General features: G+C 58.4%; 1 protein-coding gene across 7 annotated transcripts in view; it reads left to right on the top strand.

Annotated features, from left to right (window-relative positions):
- EHMT1 (euchromatic histone lysine methyltransferase 1) overlaps window positions 1-21,266 on the top strand; it is a 109,775-nt gene that overhangs the window by 67,918 nt on the left and 20,591 nt on the right. For 5 of the 7 annotated variants that reach the window (XM_070799810.1, XM_070799812.1, XM_070799811.1 and 2 more), the window contains 10 exons: window positions 309-386; window positions 1,321-1,441; window positions 3,748-3,879; window positions 6,561-6,706; window positions 9,848-9,991; window positions 10,607-10,833; window positions 11,860-12,033; window positions 13,061-13,143; window positions 13,986-14,092; window positions 18,828-18,950. In XM_070799810.1, the coding sequence (XP_070655911.1) occupies window positions 309-386; window positions 1,321-1,441; window positions 3,748-3,879; window positions 6,561-6,706; window positions 9,848-9,991; window positions 10,607-10,833; window positions 11,860-12,033; window positions 13,061-13,143; window positions 13,986-14,092; window positions 18,828-18,950 (1,335 nt within the window). The remainder of the gene's footprint in view (window positions 1-308; window positions 387-1,320; window positions 1,442-3,747; window positions 3,880-6,560; window positions 6,707-9,847; window positions 9,992-10,606; window positions 10,834-11,859; window positions 12,034-13,060; window positions 13,144-13,985; window positions 14,093-18,827; window positions 18,951-21,266) is intronic. The other 2 variants (XM_070799813.1, XM_070799814.1) reach the window with 2 other exon arrangements.

Genomic DNA, 21,266 nt, shown 5'->3' on the forward strand with positions numbered 1-21,266 from the left:
CCCACCTGGAAGGGGTCTGAGTGTTCGCTGCAGCCTGGGCCGGCCTGGGCCCTCGGCAGGGGCGGGTCGGTTTTACACTTTGTGTTTGTGCCGTGTGCGCTGGTCCTTCCTAATTGCTGTCTGCCACGCACGTTGATCTGTGTACAGTTGATGCCCTCCTCCACGCCAGGGCCGCCCTCCAGGTGGGCCCTTGGTGTGGAGCGGGAACGCGGGCGCCCCCAGCAGCCCCTCAGCACGGGGGTCCGGGTGCCTGCCCCCAGAGGGTCACTGGCTTCTCTTCTCTTTTGGGCCCCCGCGTGGCCGCTTAGGTGGACGGCGAGTCTGAAGAGGAGCAGGAGTCGGCCGGCACCGCGGACGAGGAGGAGGACGGGGACGAGTCCGACCTGGTAACCCCGGCGCGCGCGGATCCCTGGGTCCTGCGCGCAGAGTGGGAGGGGCCTCCGGGCCAGCGGGGCGGGGCTCAGAGCTGAGGGCGGGGTCGGAGGCTCGGCTGGCGGGCGGCGGGGCGGCGGGGCTCGGTGAGCTCGTGGCCGTGTCCGTCCAGCCAGAGCAGGTCTCTGAGAGGGAGACGGTGGCCACGTGGGGGCTGAGAGGAGGGCGCGAGGGCGGCGCTGTGGCGAGGCGCGTGTCTCCCCGGGGCCTGGCCCTGGTGCAGTGTAGCTCGCGCTGCTCCCTTCTCTGCGCGAGGCACAGGGCGCTGGGGCCCAGCTCCAGGCCCAGGCTCCCAGGCGGCTCTCGCGCAGGCGCTGAGCCGCCCCGGTATCTGAGGGTCTCGGGATTATAGGCCCTTAGGTGTCTTCTCACCCACGGCCAGCGAGGCTGCGAGACCCTCGTGTCAGACTTGGCAGCGTGGTCTGTGGGCTGGCTTTCTGTCTGTCTGGCTCAAGGCAGTTAGACCCTGCCTGCGTGGAGGTGTGAGATGCGGACACTCAGGAATCGTGGCGTGTCATGAGCGGTGACAGCCTCTTGCTCTCTGGGCTCTGGCTAACCTGGATGTAGACTTGAAGCAGACTGAAGCTTTGCTCCTTTTCTTTTGAGCACGGTGAATGGGTGCGTGTGACTGAAAGTGGACTCGCTTACTGAGCTGCTTTAGTGTCTGGTAGAACTCTCCCATGTATTTTTTTGTGTGTGTGCTGAAACTCAAGTAACGGCTTGGAGTGTGTTTAGGGACAAGCATGGGCATCTTTACGAATGTGACCTAGAAGGGACCGTCTGGGAGTGAGCGGGGTCTTGTGGGTGAGTGGTGGCCACAGGGCAGGAGCTGGAGCCTCTGCGCCCGGAGCCCACGCTCTGCCTTTCTGCCCTCTCCCCACTCCCCAGAGTTCTGAGTCCAGCGTCAAGAAGAAGTTCCTCAAGAGGAAGGGGAAGCCTGACAGCCCTTGGATCAAGCCAGCGAGGAAGAGGAGGCGGAGAAGCAAAAAGAAGCCCTGCTCTGTGTTAGGTAGGCACGGAGCCGCGCGACGCCTGGGCGGGAGCGCGCCTCGGCACTGGGGTCTGTGCAGGGCTGCGTTCACCTGGAGGACTCCACTGTTAGGACAGCAAACACCCCAGAAGGGACTTAATCGGAGCTGCTTTAGCAAGGGCTGCCCGGCGGTCTCCTGCCCGCGGCCCGCACCCCCACACACCCTGTGCCCTGCCCTCAGTGTCCTGGGGCCAGGCCCTGGGCCACAAAGCGCTGCTCAGCCCTTTGGTCAGTCCCCTTGATCCGGGGGTGGTTCTGTCCCAGGCAGACTGGGAGCGGAATGGCCTCAGGCTCAAGGGCCCAGCCCTTGTCTGCAGCTTTGCTGTGGAGGACTGAACGCCGCAGGGGGTGTGCAGTACTCTGGAGCAGGGCTGGTGAGCCCCCCTCGCGCCTGTGACAGGAGGTCCTGCCACGCCCTGTGCCTGGCCGAGACCCCTCCCTAGTCAGCCGTCGCGCTACTCTGGGGTTCTCGCCTGGGGCCGGCGCCGTGGGGCCCGCTCACGGAGGGCACCTCTCTTTGGCTTCTCCACGCGTCACCGGGTCACCGTGTCGTTGCTGCTGGGCAGTGCTGCACAGCTTTAGTTCTCTGATGGAGAAGCAGGTCATGGAGCTGCCCTCGAAGTGCAGAGGGCCGCTGGCGGCCCCGCGTGGCGGGCGCTCGGGTCTGGGTCAGATGGTGCGTGGGGCTTGTTGGCCCGCCAGGCACCATGTTGTCCCTGAAGCTCCTCTCCTTCACTCACGGTTCCCCGTCTCTCTGCCTCGAGTCATCACCCGAGGTCACACACCCCGTGTTTCTGTTGTCGGCTGACAAGCCGTTGTAGACCCAAGACTAAAAGTCACCGGTCCTGGGATGAAAGCTTGATCGCCACCATCTTGGGTATAGCATGCAGAATGCCTGCCGGAATATTTATTCAAGCAGGACTTTGAATTGTATTCCCTTTGTAAAGTGTTTAAAATTGTACAGTCTACTGGGGTTCCTCAGGTGGGTGGTGATTTCTGCAGGCGGTCAGCTCCTTCCTGCCTGAGATTTGGGTGCAGACTGGCCTGGACTCAGGGTCTTTGGATACCAAACTTCTGTATTATACCTGTTCAATTCCCATCATTGAAATAACATCAGTGGCTTGTCTGTGAAGTGTGGGCATTTGCCCTTTGCTGGAGGTGTTAACTATGCTGTGTAAACGCCCGTTTTCACAGGCTTCTTCAGTGAGATGCCCTTACGATGACTGATACCCAGGTGGCTTCCTGGGTCATGTAGATAGGAACCTCTCACCCCGTGATGGCTCCTCACTTGCATACTCGCCTCTCGTTGGCATGTTCAGAGTGTGTTACCCTCTGGCGGGTGAGGGGCTCCTTAAACCCCGTTCTCATGGATGGACATTCCCTCCAGCCTTTCCCTGTGGATCCTGGAGCCCACGGCCTGAGCTGGACAGGTTCCCAGTGATGCTGTGTGTCTGAGGCGTCTTTAGCTGCCGCACAGCAGCTAGTCTTTGAAACCTGCCATTCGACTTTTCTCTTACTTTAACATGGAACGTGTGTACAGTGTTTGTACTTGTGTCCTCAGATCGTTCTATCAGCTTTAATCCAGCTCACGAGGGTGTAGAGAAAGGCGTGTTCATGTGTCTGTGCCTTTGCTCTCCTTGACGAGGCTGCCCCATCCCCGGGGAGCCCGAGTGGAAATGGGACCAGGCAGGAGAAGTGTGGGCGGGTGTGTGTGTGTGATCCGCACGGCTGGTGAGTGTATGTCTCGCATGTGCGCGTGTGTGATTTGTGTGGCTGGCGAGCATCCGTGTGTCTAGCGTGCGTGTGTGATCTTTGTTGTCGGCGAGCATCTGTATGACACGCGTGTGTGTGAGATGTTTGTTGCTGGTGAGCGTCTGTATGTCTTGCACATGTCTGTATGACACTTGCTGTGCGTGTGTGATCCGTGTGCCTGGCAAGCGTCTGTCTCTCTCTCGCACGCGTGTGTGATCTTTGTTGCTGGTGAGTGTCTGTCTCTCTCGCGCGTGTGTGATCTTTGTTGCTGGCGAGCATCTGTATGACACGCATGCGTGTGTGAGATGTTTGTTGCTGGCTAGCATCTGTATGTCTCTCGTGTACATGTGTGTGATCTGTGTCTGGCAAGTGTCTACGTGTCTCGTGTGCATGTGTGTGCGATCTGTGTACCTGCGAGCGTCTGTATGGTCTGCATGCGCATGTGTGGGATCTGCGTGGCTGGCGAGGCTCTGTGCCTCGGGGTGGCGGTGCGGCCCCAGCCCCCCGTTTGATGAGGGCACCTTTGGTTGCAGGTTCTGAAGCCTCTGCGTCGTCTTCGGGCAGTGTGGAGCCAACGGCGCCTGGCGACGGCGGGGGGTACATGGAGGTGCCGCTGGACTCCTTGAATCTCCATGTCCAGGGTGCGCTGACCTCTGACACAGAAGGTGAACGCGTGCGTGGTGGGGCCAGTGGGGGGAGGGCACATTGGATGCTGCGCGGGCAGGACACGGTGCCGGTCGCTGTGCCCCAGAGGTTGGGTGCAGACACCTGCTGGGGTGGCGGTCCCACAGGCCACACGAGCTCTTGTCGGCTCCCCGCGGGAGGTGCCTCTGCCCGCAGGTGGCAGTGTTCTGCGTAACCTGACTGTTTCATGGCCTCGGACTCCAGCAGTGTTGGCAGAAACGTGTGCCCACGTCGGGGTTGAGCTGCTGGTGTTCAGATGCCCCGTGGTGCGTATCCGGGGCTGGGCCCTTCACCGAGGTCCTTGCTCCACGGTGCTGGGGTCCTGGCACTGGGGCTGTGTACTCCCACCATCCAAAAACCTTTATCTGGAAAAGGAGCTAACAGCTATTTGGCCCTTGTGGGAAATCAGTTTGAAATCTGGGGATGATGTAAAACCCCTGTTAACTTTGTCTCATGGACTTTGGTGGCTGAAGGGTATGGCTTCCGGCAGGGTTTAGCCAGACGTTGTGGAAAGGATAGATGGATGGCCTTTGGCTGTGAGCACTAGGGGAGTTTGGGTGCTTGTTCAACTCAGGAAACTACATCTGTAGCTTGGGAAGGAAGTCACAGGCTTCTCCATCAGAGAAACAGCAGCTTTTCTTCTTGCTGCAAATTAGCAGAAACCATCCAGTGACCCCTCACGCCCTCCTTCCCAGTGACGTGACGTGTGTGTTCTCTGCTTCCAGACGTTCTTAGCTTTGTCTCAGGAGTGTGCTGACTTGGACGCCTGCGGGAAGCAGTGCTTATTTTACCAAATTGCGCATGGTCGGTGGTGTGAGGGCAGTGCGGCGGGGGTGCCTGTCTAGGCTGAGCCCCGGGCTCAGGGGCGGTGGCCTCTGCCTTCGCGTGCTTCTGTTCAGCTCCTCTAAGTAAGGGCCTCGCTGGTGGGAGCCCTGCATTAGGAGGAGAGGCAGCTGCCGGGCGCGGGGCGAGATGCTTCTCTGAGGGTGTTTCTCACGGTGCCAGCCCTGCCAGGGCCGCCCAGTCACGCGGTATCTGGAGAGCCAGCTCTTTGCAGGGACAAGTCGGGGTCTCCAGGTGTATGTATTCAGTCCTGGAGTTTCAGACCCTCGAGAGAGGGCAGCGGCCTGGAGATCCTTGGCAGCGAGCCCTGTGACCTGGACCCTCGGGAAGGCGAGGACCGACCTGGTCACGGGGTCCCGGCTCCAGCCCAGAGAGCGTTTGCATTGGGATGCGCAGTGGCCCTCATCCGTGCCCCCGGGTCTGCCGAGCCGGGGTTGGGTGCTGCTCTGACCCCGGTGGCTGGCTGGGGCTGTGGGCAGATGGCCACAGCCGGGGGCATGTACAGGGTCCACTGGGACCCGTCCGTCTGGCGCCCTGTAGCTCCTCTGCCTGGCCTGCTGGCCGGCCCTTCCCTCGCCCTGGCCTTGCGGCCCGTGTCCTGGGTTCAGAGTCAGTCAGCTGAGCAGCATCGGGGTCAGTGCAGGTGGGTCACACCCCTCCGTTTGCTCTTGGGAGGCAGCGAGGGCGGGATCCCTGGGGTCTCAGGGTTGCCCTCCAGTCTGGTTCTCGCATGAGCCGGCTGCTCCTGCCGCCAGGGCACGGCTGGGTCTGGGTCCCGAGTGTCCTGGGCCCAGCCTGGCTCCCGCGCAGGGAGGGGAGTGGGCCATGGGACTGTGCTGTGAGAAGGAACAGGGACTTGCCTTCCTTTGGAAGCCGTAGCTGGGTTGAGGGCTGTTTCTGGCCACTGGCCTGTGTCCCCACCAGGAGCCAGCCTGACCGTGAGCCCCCTTTCCCTGGCACTGCCCCCTCGCCTGCCTGCAGGCAGGTCGGGGTGATGTTGCTGTGCCCAAAAGGCTTGCCATGATCCTGGTTTTCTTCTTTGTTTTCCTCCACACGTCCGTCATTCAGCTGGAGAAGCAAGCTCTCTGTGCGGTTATAGTGGGTCATCACTGAACAGGCTGCCTCTAAACCCTTCCAGGTGGTGCTAACTTGCTTCAGTCATGTCCCACTCTTGGTAACCCCATAGACAGTAGCCCACCGGGCTCGTCTGCCCATGGGATTCTCCAGGCAAGAACACTGGAGTGGGTTGCCATGCCCTCCTCCAGGGGAATCTCCTGACCCAGGGACTGAACCCATGTCTCTTATGTCTCCTGCATTGGCAGACGGGTTCTTTACCACTTAGCGCCACCTGGAAAACCCAAAATGTCTCCAGATACTACCAAGTGTCTCGAAGGCAAAGGAATCACGCTCCGTCGTGTCAGACTGTTTGTGACCCCATGGACTGTAGCCTGCCAAGCTCCTCTGTCCATGGAGTTCTCCAGGCAAGAACACTGGAGTGGGTTGCCATTCCCTTCCCCAAGGGATCTTCCCAACTCAGGGATGGAGCCCAGTCTCCTGCGTCGCAGGCAGGTTCTCCACCACCTGAGCCACCGGGGAAGCCCCCCTTCTGAGTGGCCCAAGCATTTAATTTGTGGCTGCAGCTCTGAGCGGAGCAGGGAGGACGAGCGCTCCCCTCGTGGGGAGTGCAGTCTTGGCCTGGGTTACCTGTGTGCTGCCGTGAGCGTGTCTGCAGGGACCCTGTCGCCGGTGACCCAAGTGTAGCAGAGCGTCTGGGCAGGTGGCATGGCGGTGACACTCAACGCGTCTGCTGTGACTGCAGGGCTGGCCAACGGTCCTGATGCAGGCGAGACGGATGGCCTCCAGGAGGTGCCCCTCTGCAGCTGCCGGATGGAGACCCCAAAGAGCCGGGAGATCACCACTCTGGCCAACAACCAGTGCATGGCCACAGAGAGTGTGGACCACCAGGTGAGCCGCCGCGTCTGTGTCGGGGGGTGCCCTGCCTGGCGGCGCCAGGCTGCCTGGGGAGGCGGGCTGTTTGTGTGGCCATGCTGAGGCTGGGGGCGGACATGGCCGTGGGTACTGCTCTGCTGAGGCCACGCTTCCCAGAGGCTTTCCTGCTTGGCTGTGCACTTGAACGTGGATGGCAGAGGCTGAGGCCCCACCCACCTTCTTTAGAGGAGCTTCCCATACAGAGAGTCTCGCAGCTGACTGCTGACCCTGCTGCTCGGGGCCAGCCGCCGCCACTCTTGGCTTTGAGCCAGTGGTCACGGCATGTCTCGTGGAGCAGAAACAGCAGTGGCTCCTGCTGTCACGTGACGCGTCGCGGACGGTTGGATGTGTGTGTCCTCTGCTCTGGCCACACGCAGGCAGCTTCCGCCACCGCCTGTGGCCCTGCGTCTGTGTGGCCTGGTGTTCCCGGCCGGTTGGTCCCCTTTATCTTGGGTCACGGGGCTGGAGGCCGGCACTCGTCCGGGCTATGCGGCGGTCCCTGCGTCCAGCTTGGTTTGGCCAGAGCGCCTTCAGGGACGCGTCGGTCCCGTTGCCCACAGCTCCTCAAGGCTCCCTGCAGGGCAGTTGTGCCTTCAGAGCTCTGCCGAATGCTGCCCGGTGAGCAGTTGGGCAGCTTCCCATACTTCCTGCCACGACCGCAGTGTCGCTGGGACAGGCAACCCCCTCACCCGCAGGGCTGCTGGGCCCTGAAGCGGGCCTGTCCTGTGTTCGTAGAGCAAGTAGTGACGTCTCTTCCTGCTTTTCCGAGTAATGAGCCGGTGCTTCGGCTGTCTCTCCCCACTGCCATTCCCTGTAGTTCGTCTTAGTGACTCAGGGTCTTTTCCTGGGAAATTGATCCAGAAAACAATGCAGGTCAGATGTTGGGCTTGATGAGTCTGTCTCAGGTGGCGGGCACACCAGTAACCACACCAGGGGCAGAAAGCAGGATTGGCCCCGGGTAGCCGCCACCTGGCTTCTGTGCTCCGCCGCCCATTCATCCTCTGTGCTTCTCTCTGGAACGGCAGGACCACTGGACCCTGTGATTGGAGTCAGCGGCTCTCAGACGCGCAGGGCGTCCAGCCCACTTGTCTGCAGTTTAGACACAGGTGGACCTGGCTCAGTGGCGGCGGTGCACCCCAGCCAAGGCGTGGCCTCTGGGTTCTTCTTCTGACGCTGGAGCTGTGGGGTCTCACTGCCTGTGCTTGGCACCCCCTCAGAGTTTCAGTGTGCATCTGTGCTGCTCACTGTTCACTTGGCAGCTGATGGTTTCATGAGGACTTGTCATTTCACCTCGTCACGTTACACAGCAGAGCCCCAGAGGAAGAGCCTTCTCTTCATTTCCTGGTCGTTGAGGCCGTGGGTTTGTTCTCTGTTTTTGGAGGTTGACCAGTTCTGCTTCTAAAATATTACGAACTCACATGTTTAAACAGATTCAGCAGGTTTTAGTCTTTGTGTTATTGGTATTATTGCAGCTTCCCCGCACCCCTGGGCCTGCAGGGCCCTATTCATCTTGGCCTCAGAGCATCATTTCACAGTGATACTGAAATGCCATTATGAAGACCATTTTTGAAATGATTCTCAGAAAGTGAACTGCCTCTCTTTGCTGCTTCACAGAGCACACAGGAGCGTTTGTATGTTTGCACGAGTGATTTCCATGGTGTTACAGTCACTCACAGTCAGGACACCTGGATGGTCTCGGGGTAGGGGACGAGATGAGTGGGTGGTGGACTGAGACATGCACATCGCAGCAGATCTTCTAAGGAACCCCCTTGTGGAGCCAGAGAAGAATGTCCACACTCGTCTGCTCCGAATGCAGAAGCAGATGTACGACCGGGCTGTCTTATTAAAGCAGATGTTAAAGAATTTTGTGAACAATATAAAATAAAACAATGACACATTGCTCATTAAATAGTTTAAAAATAATTTTTATTTAAAATATGTTCTTTTTTTTTTTTCATTTAAAGAGTAAAATTCAATGTTTTTTAGTAAGTCAGAGTTGTGCAGCTATCACTACAATCAATTTCACAGCGTTTCCATCACCCAGAATGACCACATCCCCTTAACATGGTGGCGTCAGGCCCAGAGTCTCCCATCCCCCCAGCTCTACTTTCCGCTTTCTCTATAGATTTGCCTATGTAAACGGGAACATACATTATGTCGTCTTTAGTGACTGTTTTTTTACTTAGTATGTAAAATATGTTCTTTATGTGATAGGTTTAATTGTTATTTTAAATTAAATTCTCTCTTAAATTCTAACATGGTCGGTATGAATGGGTGTACTGTACTTGGGCAAAGCTCTTTGGGCCTTCAGCCGTTGTTAAGAGTGAACAAGAATGCTGAAGGCGGGGACTCTGAGGACCCTGCTCTCCATCCTCTGCTCTCTCTCTCTCGCCCTGTCCTGCTCTCTCTCAGCTCAGCTTTGTCCAGGTTTCCTTGTGCCCTGACTGGAGGTTGGGTTTGAGGGCTCCTTGTGGCTGGCCTGTGCTGGCCCCAGGTCCCAAGCTGGACCCGCTGGGGTTGGGCAGCGTCTCCCAGGCTGCCCGCTCTTCTGGGGTACAAGGAGGCCCTTCTGGTGTCTGGCTCTCACCTGTCCCGGGTCTGTAGGGTACTGCCCTGTCACTGCCCACACCCTGGTGTCTCAAGGCCCACCCCACCCACCTGCATCCTGTGGCCTTTGGTTTTAAGTGTCATCTCTGGTTTTGGTTTTGCTGTCTAATTGCTCTGGTTTTTTTGTGGGATTCCATCGAATTCTTAAGCTGCTGTTACTTTCCCCAAAATATTTCTTCTCTTTGAATACCCAGGCCACCTCGGCCTCAGCGGCTGACACCCTCAGAGCCGGTTCCCTCATCTCCATCCCATGAACTTTACCGAGGCATCGTCCACGTGCTTGAGGTTGCCTCTCAGCATGCGTCTCTGTCACACGTGTGACAGACACACACAGTCGTGCAGCCAGCACACTCCTGATTTCTGTGCGGGGTGGGGGGCATTGACTCTCACTGGACCCGTTTCTTCTGGTGGGCTGGTGGGTGTGGAGGCCCGCACCGCCTGCACCCTTTGCTTTCCTGACCCCCTCCCGTGCTGGGTGTGGCGCGCTGACCCGGTCTCTCCCGATTGCAGCTGGGCAGGTGCACGAACAGCGTGGTGAAGCATGAGCTGATGCGTCCATCCAGCAAGGCGCCGCTGCTGGTGCTGTGTGAGGACCACCGGGGCCGGATGGTGAAGCACCAGTGCTGCCCCGGCTGCGGCTACTTCTGCACGGCCGTGAGTGCCGCCCGCCTCCCGGGCACGCCCAGCCCCTCCCCACTGCTCCTGGCGCTGCCCGGCAGGACCGCCTGCCCCGTGTTGCCACCTGCAGAGCCCCGGGCCGTCCTCCTCGGTGGCTCAGCCACAGGTGCTCCCAGGCCCTCTCCTGGGCTCACGGGCTCCACGTGGCCCTTCGTGCTCCCGGCTGACAGCCTCTCTCCTGGGGCTTCTCCGGATGCCACGGCTCTGTGTCCTCCCAGTCCTCCACATCCTTCCATGCCTCTGCTGAAAGATGGCCCCGGGTCCCACTTTCTGCCCCAGAGCCCCGCCTGCGGCAGGGGGACTCTGCTGAGGGCTGTTGCCGGCTCTCAGGGCTGTGAGTCTGCTTCCCGGGTGCGTCCTCCGTGGGTCTCCTGTCGACCCGGTCTTATACATGTCTCACCCGCTGAGCAGCGTGGCGCAGAGCGAGGCGCGGGGCTGGGGATGTCCTCCGCTTCATGCAGGGCGCAGGGCCACAGGCCTTCTCTCCTCCCCACGCCGGCTTCCTGCCCCACATGTGCCTGCACCTCGGGTTCACTTGCTTTTCTGCATTTTAGTCCCAGTGAGAATGACTTGTTGCCTTCCCATCTTTAGGGTAATTTTATGGAATGTCAGCCTGAGAGCAGCATTTCTCATCGTTTCCACAAAGCCTGTGCCTCTCGAGTCAATAATGCCAGCTACTGTCCCCACTGTGGGGAGGAGACCTCCAAGGCCAAAGAGGTGACCATTGCAAAGGCAGACACGACGTCCACGGTGACCCTGGCCCCTGGGCAGGAGAAGAGCTGTGCAGCAGAGGGCAGGGCCGACACCACCACGGGCAGGTATGTGCCCCCAGCCGCCAGGGGTCTCCCTGCTGGCGCACGCGCCGTGAGCTCTGACCCGTGAGGCTGGGAGGCACGGAGACTTGTGTTTGCTCGCTGCGCTGTGCACGTGTCTCCTCTGCACACTCATCCACCTGTGTGTGGACCTGTGTCACACCGTCCTCCGTGATGTGTGTCCGCGCTCTGTGTTGAAGCACAGTGCTCCCTGAGTCTGCGGTGCCTGTGCGTGCCTGTCCCTGCCTGCGTGCACCTGTGTGTACGTGTACGACGTGGAGCGTCAGCATCAGCTGCTGTATGGTCTGCTGTTACTGTGCTATGTTTAGGATGCCCTAGCTGAACACACAAGAAACAGTCTACAAGAGAAGGATTTGTATTGCAAACATATAGTTTTCTTCCTAAAAGAATTAGGTGGAAATAGCTGAAGAACTCATAGAGCTAATTGGAGTTAGTCGTCCAGATGATCAGTTAAGAAAAGGTGTCAGAAGCCTTGTCCTCACCAGCCTGTCCAGCTGGAAGCCAGGGTGAAGGAGATCCTTCAAAACAGCAGCAAACTCACCACCTACCCTAACCCGTGACTGAAAATCCGCTGAAGGTTAAGAGGCTCAAATTGTAAACATTCAGAACTTAGTATGGGGATGGTGTTGATGCCATCATATTTTTGTGAATTAAGTATGTTAGTCTATAAGTTTAATGCTCTGAGTCAAAATTCCAAGGTGTTCCTTGTATTGGTCAGGCAGTGGACTTGAGATTCAACCTGGAGTGGATTCTAAAGCAAATTTGAACACTGGTCCAGAAGCCTAGGAAAGGCTGCCCTCGCTTCTGAGCGCTCCCTGGGACTTGGTCTGCGTCTGGGCACTGCCCTCTGGGCCGGGACAGACAGTGAGCCCGCGGTCGTTTTCCGTCTCGGAGGAGCAGCACAGCTGGGGGCTGAGGGGATCCTGTGTTGTGTATTCATTGGTTTCCGTAAGAGGGGGAGTTTGCATGTCTCTAAAACTCAGAATTCCACTTATTTCCTCCTCCCCGAAGCGCTGCTGGCCCCCTGCTCTCAGAGGAGGACAAGCCGCAGAGCCTGGCCCCCCAGGTGCCGGAGGGCTTCGACCCCACAGGGCCGGCTGGGCTGGGGAAGCCGGCGCCAGGCCTCTCCCAGGGCCCTGGGAAGGAGACCCTGGAGAGCGCACTCATCGCCCTGGATTCCGAGAAGTAAGCCCTTCTTGCAGCCTCCACCCCCCCGTCCTCCTGCACAAGGCCCCCACTGCGTTGCTGGGTGTCCCCGTCCGCCAGCGTCTGTGCGCACCGAGGCCACATGTGCCCTCCATGTGCTCCCCCGGGGCGCGGGTGCTCCCAGGCGTCGCTGAAGCCACTCTGATGGCTGTTGACACACCTCCTCGTTAGTCTGGAAGCCATGGAAACCAGTCGCAGCTTGTCGTGGCACACCCCCTGATGGCATGGTGAGGGTAGTCCCGGAAGCCGGTGAGGCTTCCCAGACGCTGCCGGCCAGAGCTCTGACCTCAGGACCGGAGGGCCGCCACTGCTCTGACGCTGCTCGTCTGTGAGGGCGGGTCTGGAGCAGGCACCCTCTTGGTCTTGCCTGCACCACCTGGGAGTCTGCAGGAGGGCCTGGCGCCCCTGACCCGTGACCGCACGGGTGACCTGCCGCACAAGTGACCCTGCGCGCAGGTGACCCTGCGCACAGGGTCTTGTGGTCAGGGCTGCAGCCAGGCTGTGTGGCTCCTCCCTGGAGCATCAGGGTCCTGTCTTGTTCTTGGGTAGTTGTGTTGTGGGACATGGTCCCGAGTCCCCACGGCTCTCTTTTGGCCTCCAGCCTGGTCTCTGATCCTGGTCTCACAGTGACTATTGGGTGCCCTGTCCCTTCATTAGGCCCAGACTCTACTTGAGCAGGGTGGGTGTAGCTGGGTGGGATACCCTGCCCCACCACCTCAGGGGTCCCACTATGCCCCGTGTGGAATGCCGAGGCCTCAGGGACCGTTCCCATGTGTAGGTGAAGGAGATGATCATGCGTTTTTAGTGTTTTTATTGTGAGATGCCTGGTGGATGTGGCATCTTTCACCTTGAAGGCTGGACATAAGGGCCTCACCCAGACCTCCCCAGCCTGCAGGTGGTGTCTGTGGGTGTGGGTGTGTACATGCATGCGTGCGTGTGTGTGTGTCCGCGTGAACGTGTGTGGTAGGGGAGCTGTGCTTACCGCTGACCCGTGTTCTCTCCACAGACCCAAGAAGCTCCGCTTCCACCCGAAGCAGCTGTACTTCTCGGCGCGGCAAGGGGAGCTGCAGAAGGTGCTGCTCATGTTGGGTAGGTGGGCGAGCACGCCTCTGTCGTCGCAGGGCCCGCCGTGTCCCACCCTGTCCCATTGCTCTGGTCGGTGCATACAGGCCGCTCCTGGGGTTCAGCCTGTTCGCCACGTTCGCGCTCAGTCAAGGCGGTGGGTGTGCTTGCTTGGAATTAGCAGGAATGAGGTGTGTGATGGTTAAGAGGTGCTGTGGAGTCAGTAGGGGCGTGGTCAGGAGCCAGGCTCGTGCCGTGGGGACCTGCCTGCGTCTTCTGTGCAGAGAGCAGCCGGGACACCTGTGCTGTCAGCAGCCTCCTGCCGCTGTGGTTCTGACCCGCCGGGTGCTGAGGAGCAGGCAGCGCTTTGCTTCTGAGCTCACAGCTTAGGCTTGACTTTCGGGCTGGAGAAGGTGGACGCAGAATCTCTTTACTTGATAGGAAGTTAAGAAACAAGTGTAGCAGTTTGTCCTGGGGTAAAAAAGGTTTTATGTTGACCAAGGTGGCAATTTTTATCATTTTTCTGTTAGACCTTGTGCGGTACTGAGGTCGCCTCACTGTTCTGGGGTTAACTCATGATCCGTGTCCATGCCAGGCTGGGAGCTGCACTCAGTAATTGCCTCCCCTTAGGGCCTGGCCTGGGGGTCCTGCTCCCATGGAGTGTCCATCCTGGGGCCCCTCCAGCCTCATGTTGGGGCCGAGGCCGGCTGGGGGACACGGGAGGGCCAGGGGCCCAGAGTTAGCAGTGGTGCTGGGGCCTTTGATTGCAGCCTGCCTGCCGTCCCCCGGGGCCTCCCCACCCCGGCCCGGCCCGCCTGGGTGCTGGGGTCGTGCCTGATGAGTGAGTGGCACCTCTTGTTTGTTTGCAGTTGACGGGATCGACCCCAACTTCAAGATGGAGCATCAGAACAAGCGCTCGCCCCTGCACGCCGCGGCGGAGGCTGGCCACGTGGACATCTGCCACATGCTGATCCAGGTCGGCCGTGGGCCGTGGGCGGCAGCGAGGGCCCAGGGCCTAGCCGCTGCCGTCCTGAGGGTTGTGTGCCTCTCGGTGTTTCCCGATTGGTTCTTGTTCACTTTGGGTTTCCATGTTGCCGACTTCCCAGGCTGGGGGTCCAGCCGAGGCATGCACACGTGCCACTCTGCCCACCTCCTGCAGTGAGAGCTTATGTCCTGTGGTCCCGTGAATATTCCATGGTTGTATGAGGGGCACCCCCCACCCAGCAGGCACACTGGCCTCTGTGTTATCTGAAAGTGCATCGCCCACTCTCAGCACTGTCTCTCTGGGAGGTCTCCCCAACCCAGGCCCCTGTGGGACCTCTATTCTTTGGAGGCCACCTTGCAGCTGGTTCTTCATCTCTGGATCCTTCAGGAAATCTCCTTTCGCTCGTGGGTCTAGACTTGCTGCTCAGCCCCCAGCTCAGTCTGGGGGGATTTCTGTCTGGGCTCTGGGGCCCTCCCTGAGCGCCCACCCTGTGTTTTCCTGGCGCACCTTCTCTCCAGCTCTGCGTCCTTCGAGTCCACCTTCTTAGGCGCTGCTCCACGTGACCCTCAGCTCCTTTTGGGGGCTCACAGGTGCTGCCTCATTTCAATCCCTGGGTCCTTTCTTGCTCCCCTAGAGCTCCTTCTCAGTGGCCTCTGCGTCTCCCTGCAGTTGGACACTGTGCTCCAGTCTTTCTCATTTCAGGCTTTACCCAGATGCCTGGTGCTGGCTTGTTTGTGTGAAAAGGAAAGGGCTGCAGTGCCGGAGGTGGGCTCTTGGTTGGGCCTGTGGCCTGGCAGTTTTCGTGCTGGGGGCCGCAGGAGGGCTCTGGGCCTGGGAGCACAGTGTGCCTCCGCCGGGGCCTCGGGGCCCCTGTCGCCGCCCGCTGGCCTCCAGGGTGTGGTCTCAGCGGCTCCGTCCTGTCTGCTTGCCCTCACCGGTGCTGCACACACAGGGTAGGGTTGTGTGTCAGGGTGAAGCTTCTGCATCGACGTTTACAGTAGGTTTACGTGTTGGCTTAGATTTCTGACGCCTGAGACCCGCTTGTCAGATCCCTCTCAGCTTTGGCTTGGGCACGACAGAGGCTCGTTTGGACGGACCTGTTTAAATAGCGTGCACCCGGGTTCTGCTGCCGCGTCTTCTGACTTCCTTCTTCCTTTAGAGGAGGTGGCTCTGCACTCCTTTGAAAAGACGTATTTCCTCCAACCTTTTTGAAAGAAAGAAAAGAAAGTGAATTTGCTCAGTTGTGTCCGACTCTTTGTGACCCCGGGGACTGTAGCCCAACCAGGCTCTTCTGTCCATGGGGATTTTCCAAGCAAGAATACTGGAGTGGGTTGCCATTTGCTTCTCCAAGGGATCTTCCCGACCCAGGGATCAAACCCAGGTGTCCCACACTGCAGGCAGATGCTTTACCGTTTGAACCACCAGGGAAATTCCACCTTTTTGAAAAAATTTATTTATCTTTTTTTTTGGCAGTACTGACTCAATGGATGTGAGTCTGAGTAAGCTCCGGGAGTTGGTGATGGACAGGGAGGCCTGGCGTGCTGCAGTCCACGGGGTCGCAAAGAGTCGGACACGACTGAGCGAGACTGCACTGAGCTGAGCTGGGTTTTCACTGCTGCTCTGGCTTTTCTCTAGTCGCGGTGCTCGGGCGTCTCTGCGGTGGCCTCTTACCGTGGAGCGTGAGCTCTGAGTGTTCGGGCCTCGGTAGTTGGGTGCGTGGGCTCCGCCGTTGCAGCTCCCGGGCTCTCGAGCTCAGGCTCAGCAGTTGCCTCATCCGGGCTTAGTGGCTCCATGGCGTGCGGAATCTTCCCAGATGAGGGGTGAACCCGTGTCTCCTGCACTGGCAGATGCATTCTCCACCACTCGGCCACCGGGGAAGACCCCACTGTTTCCCTAACATTAGAGTATGTGCACGTGCACACGTTTGTTGTTGTTTAGTTGCTAAGTCGTGTTTCAGTCTTTGTGATCCCATGGTCTGTAACCCACCAGGCCTTTCTGTCCATGAGGTTTCCCAGGCACAAATACTGGAGCGGGTTGCCATTTTCTTCTCCAGGGCATCTTTCTGACCCAGCGTGTAAAGAGTCCTGCATTGGCAGATGGATTCTTTACCGCTGAGCCACCAGGAAAGCCCGTGTGATTAATAAAGGAGAGTCTAAAATGTAAGCATCTTGGTTCATTTTAATCGCTCTGGAGGGAACCGGCCTGGGCTGCTTCTCCCCTGAAGCACCGTCTCCCCTCCTTGAGCAGCTCTGAGGTTGACGTCATCATGACCATGTGTGTGTCTCTATGGGCTCACTGCCCTGCAGGCATCCTCGGCCACACGGCTGAGCTCTGTCCAACTCTGAACTCCACATGGTGTGACTTGTTTGCCTTCTTTCGTTCAAACAGCAACAACAGAAGGGGTCGTTCAGACCCAGGGGGCCCAGCATGGCCTGGGGGCCACTCGTGACCCACTGTCCATTCCTGCTTCTGCCCACGGGCCACGATCGAGGAAGCCGTCCTGGGAGGGAGCACAGGCGTTGCGTTCTGTTTCGCAGCCTCTCTGGAGTCATAAACTGTAGCAGAATAAAATGTGACGTGTTGGTTTAGAAAAAACAACACTTCACATGTTGGCGATCTTTACGACTCTGCGTGTCTGTCCGAGCCTGGGGGTGTGACAGCTGGGCACCTCTCAGGTGAGGTTCTCAAGCGCGCAGTTGAGTGGTGTCCAGGGCTGTGCACTCCCGAGGCGGGCCGCCCTTCCCCAGAGCCCCGGTGTGCGCGGTGGGCGGGCTCACTCTGCTTCGCCCTGGATCCCACGGTGCTGCTTCTTGGAGGCCCTGCTCTCCTGGGTGCCTGCTTCCTGTGCCCTCCTCCCGGCAGGCCCTGGCCCTGGCCCTGGCCCTGGCCCTGGCCCTGTGCCCTCTCCTGGCTCCAGGCAGCCAGGAATCGCCCTTACTTACCATGTGGTCAGGGTGGGGGCCGCCTGTGAAGAGCGTTTTTGGTCATTCCTGGCCTGACTCGTTTCCATGCCGAGGTCTCCGTAGAAGCAGCTCCAACTAGGCAGCTGCAGCACTGTGGCCATTGAACTAAACGAGGCCCAAGCAGGGGCCGTCTCCCACGCGCTGCCGCGGGCTGGGCCAGTCCCAGCCTCCGGCCGCGCCCGGTTGTCCCCACACCGGCCCCTGCTCTGGCCTCTCCTGCTGGTCCTCCGTCTCTCCTGCACGTCTGTCTGTCCTGGTTCTGTCCCCGTCCGTCCCTCTAGGAGGTTTGATCAGGTCCTCCAGCCTGCTCTGCTCTGATCTGGTGCTGGCTGTGGGCCGATTAGAAAGGTGCCTGTCCTTGTAGCCTCAGGGCCCAGGGAAGGGCAGAGCAGCGGCTGTTGCCCTGACATGTGCCGCTCTGTTCTCTGGGGGCTCACCCTCCGTCCCCCTCCTCCCAAGTCTCAGATGGCTTGGCGTCATCTCCTGGGCGCCCCACCTCTCCCTGGGATGGTCATTCACCTTCGGGCTGGCTTCCCTGCTGTGGTCCAGGGCTGCCCACACGTCCTTGTACGGGGCTTCCGTTCCGCCGGTTGGGTGGGTCACTGACTAGCTCGGGTTTCAGACAAGCGCATGGAGCACCAGTCCTCGCGGTCCCGGGGTTTTGGCGTTGGGCGGGGGAGATGTTCCTCTGACCCTGACCCTCTGCAGCGTGGCCCCTGCCTCCACTCTTGGCCATCAGCCTGTGCAGCCCTCTCAGACCTGGGCCCTCCCTTTGAGGCTGCCCACCCCCTGAGAGCTCAGGGTGGATGGGGGTCTGGGGGAGTCTTGCCAGGTGCGTGCCCCCAGTCACAGGCACTGCCTGGCCTTCTGCCGGCAGAGGCTCATCCTGCCTGTGCACCCGGGCAGAGTGGCTGGCCCCATGCTGGCATTCTGGGCTCTGTGCTGCCTCCGCCCTGCCTGCCCCTCACCTGTGTGCTCTTCCAGGTTGCTGTGGGGTCCCGACTCCACCTCGCCCTCAGGTGGGCTCCGACCGGTGTCCCGCGCGTTTCCCACCCACTGCCCCCGCTCCGCCTGTGGCTCCGCCTGGAGGCCAGCGGGTCTCTTTCCAGCCCCTGCTGCTCAGCCCCTGGCTTCCGTGGGCCCTTCTCTGTGTGCTTTTTAAGTTTCTCACTAAACTGTTACTCTTATGTTTTAATTGCTAATAATTAAAACAATCTTGCAGGTGTTAGCTCTTTGTGCATTAGTCTACATTAGTTTCTCCCCCAAAACACAGAAAAGGTTCAGCTGCCAAATAGTCACTTTGCTCTGAGTGGACAACTCACCTTGGGCGTCTGCAGTTTTAGGCAGAATTTACCCAAGGCCTCCTGCGAGCTCATTAGTTTTTAAGTACACCCACTACTAGAAAAAAATGCTGGAGATGAATTTTTGTTCAGTTTATTTCAGCAAGCATTAGAACAGCCCAGAAAGAGCTCTGAGGTCACTGCAAGCTGGTCCCCTTGCCTCCTGGCCCCGCCTTGCGGAGACCCTCTCCTCACCTCTTCTCTGTCTGCGCTGGGGTCTCACTCTCTTACTTCTAAGGGGTTGTCAGTGATGTTGCTATCTTTACCAAGTTAACTGAAAAGTGAAACGCTCTTCTTGACAGAAAATAGAACCATCACTTTGGAGACGGCAGAGAGACCTCCCGGGGTCTCTGCTGTCTGAGTCCGGGGGCTTTCCTCCCTGGGTGTGGCTGCAGGCTGAGTGTCTGTCCCTCTTCTCACCAGGCGGGCGCCAACATCGACACCTGCTCCGAGGACCAGAGGACCCCGCTGATGGAGGCCGCGGAGAACAACCACTTGGACGCGGTGAAGTACCTCATCAAGGCCGGGGCCCTCGTGGATCCCAAGGTACTCGGCGCACACACCCTGACCCCCGTACGCTCCTTGTGAGGAGGAGCAGAGCCGCTTCCCTGGGACGCCTTTAGGGACTGGCGGCTACTGGGCACCCACAGGTGTCTAGACGTAGGCAGTGCAGCCTGCCTGGCGGCGGTTTGCTCGTGGGAAGCACTGTGAGCACTGGCTCCGCAGAGCCTGACACGGACCAGCACCCACGAGGGCTTGTGTGTGGAGGGTCCGGCTCCACCCTTCATGGTGAGCACCTCCCCTCTTCCGTGTGCTGTTCAGAGCCCTTACTCAAGAAAGTTGTCATCATGCAAAGTGCCAGGCTGGACGAAGCACAGGCTAGAATCAAGATTGCCGGGACAAATATCAACAACCTCAAGTTATGCAGATGATACCACTGTAAGGGCAGAAAGTGAAAAGGAACTAAATAGCCTTTTAATGAGAGTGAAAGCGGAGAGTGAGAAAGCTGGCTTAAAACTCAATGTTAAAAAAACTGAGATCCCGTCACACGGTCCCATCACTGCATGGCAGATAGAAGGAGAAAAGGTGGGAGCAGTGGCAGGTCTCCTCTTGGGCTCCGGAACCACTGTGCTTGGCGACTGCAGCCTTGGGATTAGAAGAGGGTTGCTTCTTGGAAGGAAAGCTGTAACCTGCTGCTGCTGCTGAGGCGCTTCAGTCGTGTCCGACTCTGTGGGACCTCACAGACGGCAGCCCACCAGGCTCTCCATCCCTCGGATTCTCAGGCAAGAACACTGGAGTGGATTTCCATTTCCTTCTCCAGTGCACGGAAGTGAAAGTGAAGTCGCTCAGTCGTGTCTGACTCATAGTGACCCCATGGACCACAGCCTACCAGGCTCCTCAGTCCATGGGATTTTCCAGGCAAGAGTACTGGAGTGGGTTGCCATTGCCTATAACAAACCTAGACAGTGTATTAAAAGGCAAAGACATCACTTTGCCAACAAAGGCCCATATAGTTAAGGCTATGGTCTTTCCAGTAGTCGTGTATGGATGTGAGAGTTGGACCGTAAAGAGGGCTGAGCGCCAAAGAATTGATGCTTTTGAATTGTGGTGCTGGAGAAGACTCTTGAGAGTCCTTGGACAACAAGGAGATCAAACCAGTTAATCTTAAAGGATATCAATCCTGAATATTCATTGGAAGGACTGATGCTGAAACTCTAATGCTTTGGCAACCTGATGCGAAGAACCAACTCATTGGAAAAGACCCTGATGCTGGGAAAGATTGAAGGCAGGATGAGAAGGGGACAACAGAGGATGAGACGGTTGGATGACATCACTGATTCAATGGACATGAACTTGGACAGACTCCGGGAGATGGTGAGGGGCAGGGCCTGGTGTGCTGCCGTCCATGGGGTCACAAAGAATCAGACGTGACTTGGCAACTGAACAGTGACAACAACTGGAAAAAGAGGAAGAGAGGCCTCCATGTTGGAAAGGGGAAGCAAAGTCATCTGTGCACAGACTACACGCAGAAAGTCATGAAGAGTCCACACGGGGACTTGCCAGCACTGATAAGTACGTTTGAGAATGTTTAATATATCAAGTCAGTACAGACGTGTCAGTTGTATTTCTACGCTTGTGAACAATCCAAGAAGCAAATTAAGAATACAGTTCCATTCGTAGTAGCGTCAAGAAGAAAAAAATACTTTGGAATAAGCTTAACCAAGGAGGTAAAATATTTGTACAGTAAAACAATGCTGAAAGAAATTTTAAAAGGCACTGATAAGTGGAAATTATCCTGTATTCATCGAGTAGAAGCAGGCAGTACTTTGATCCCTTGTTATCTGCAGGGGCTGGATTCTAGGACCCCCGAAGATTCCAGCCCACCAGTGCTGCAGTGCCCTGACGCGACCGTGCGGCTGTCAGCCCCGTGTTGTGGCTCTGCGTCTGTGGGTGCCGAGTGCTGACTGTGTTGCCGGAAAGTCTTACTGCCCAGAACCACCTACAGGTCAGTGCAGCCCCTGTCAGAGTCCCAGCGCTGTTCTCCACAGAGAAACCTGAACAGTCAAAATAGTCTTGCCGAAGAGCAACCTGGAGGCCTCACACTTGCTGACTTCAAAACTTAGGACAGAGCTGCAGTAATCCAAAGAGTGTGGTACCTGCCTGGAGACGGACGCATGAAGCAGCAGATGGAGAGCCGTGCAGAGGCGGACGTGTGGGCTGGCGCAGAGAGAGCCTGGAGTGCACCCTGCAGACACGATGGGATGACTTCTGTTACGGGCCCAGACCAGCCAGTGGCAGGAAAGTGCTGGGAAGAGTGCACTCCACACACAGGAGAGTGAGTCTGGGCCCCTTCCTTACTGT

This window comes from Bos indicus, chromosome 11, assembly GCF_029378745.1.
Source record: "Bos indicus isolate NIAB-ARS_2022 breed Sahiwal x Tharparkar chromosome 11, NIAB-ARS_B.indTharparkar_mat_pri_1.0, whole genome shotgun sequence".
Taxonomy (NCBI): Eukaryota; Metazoa; Chordata; class Mammalia; order Artiodactyla; family Bovidae; genus Bos; species Bos indicus.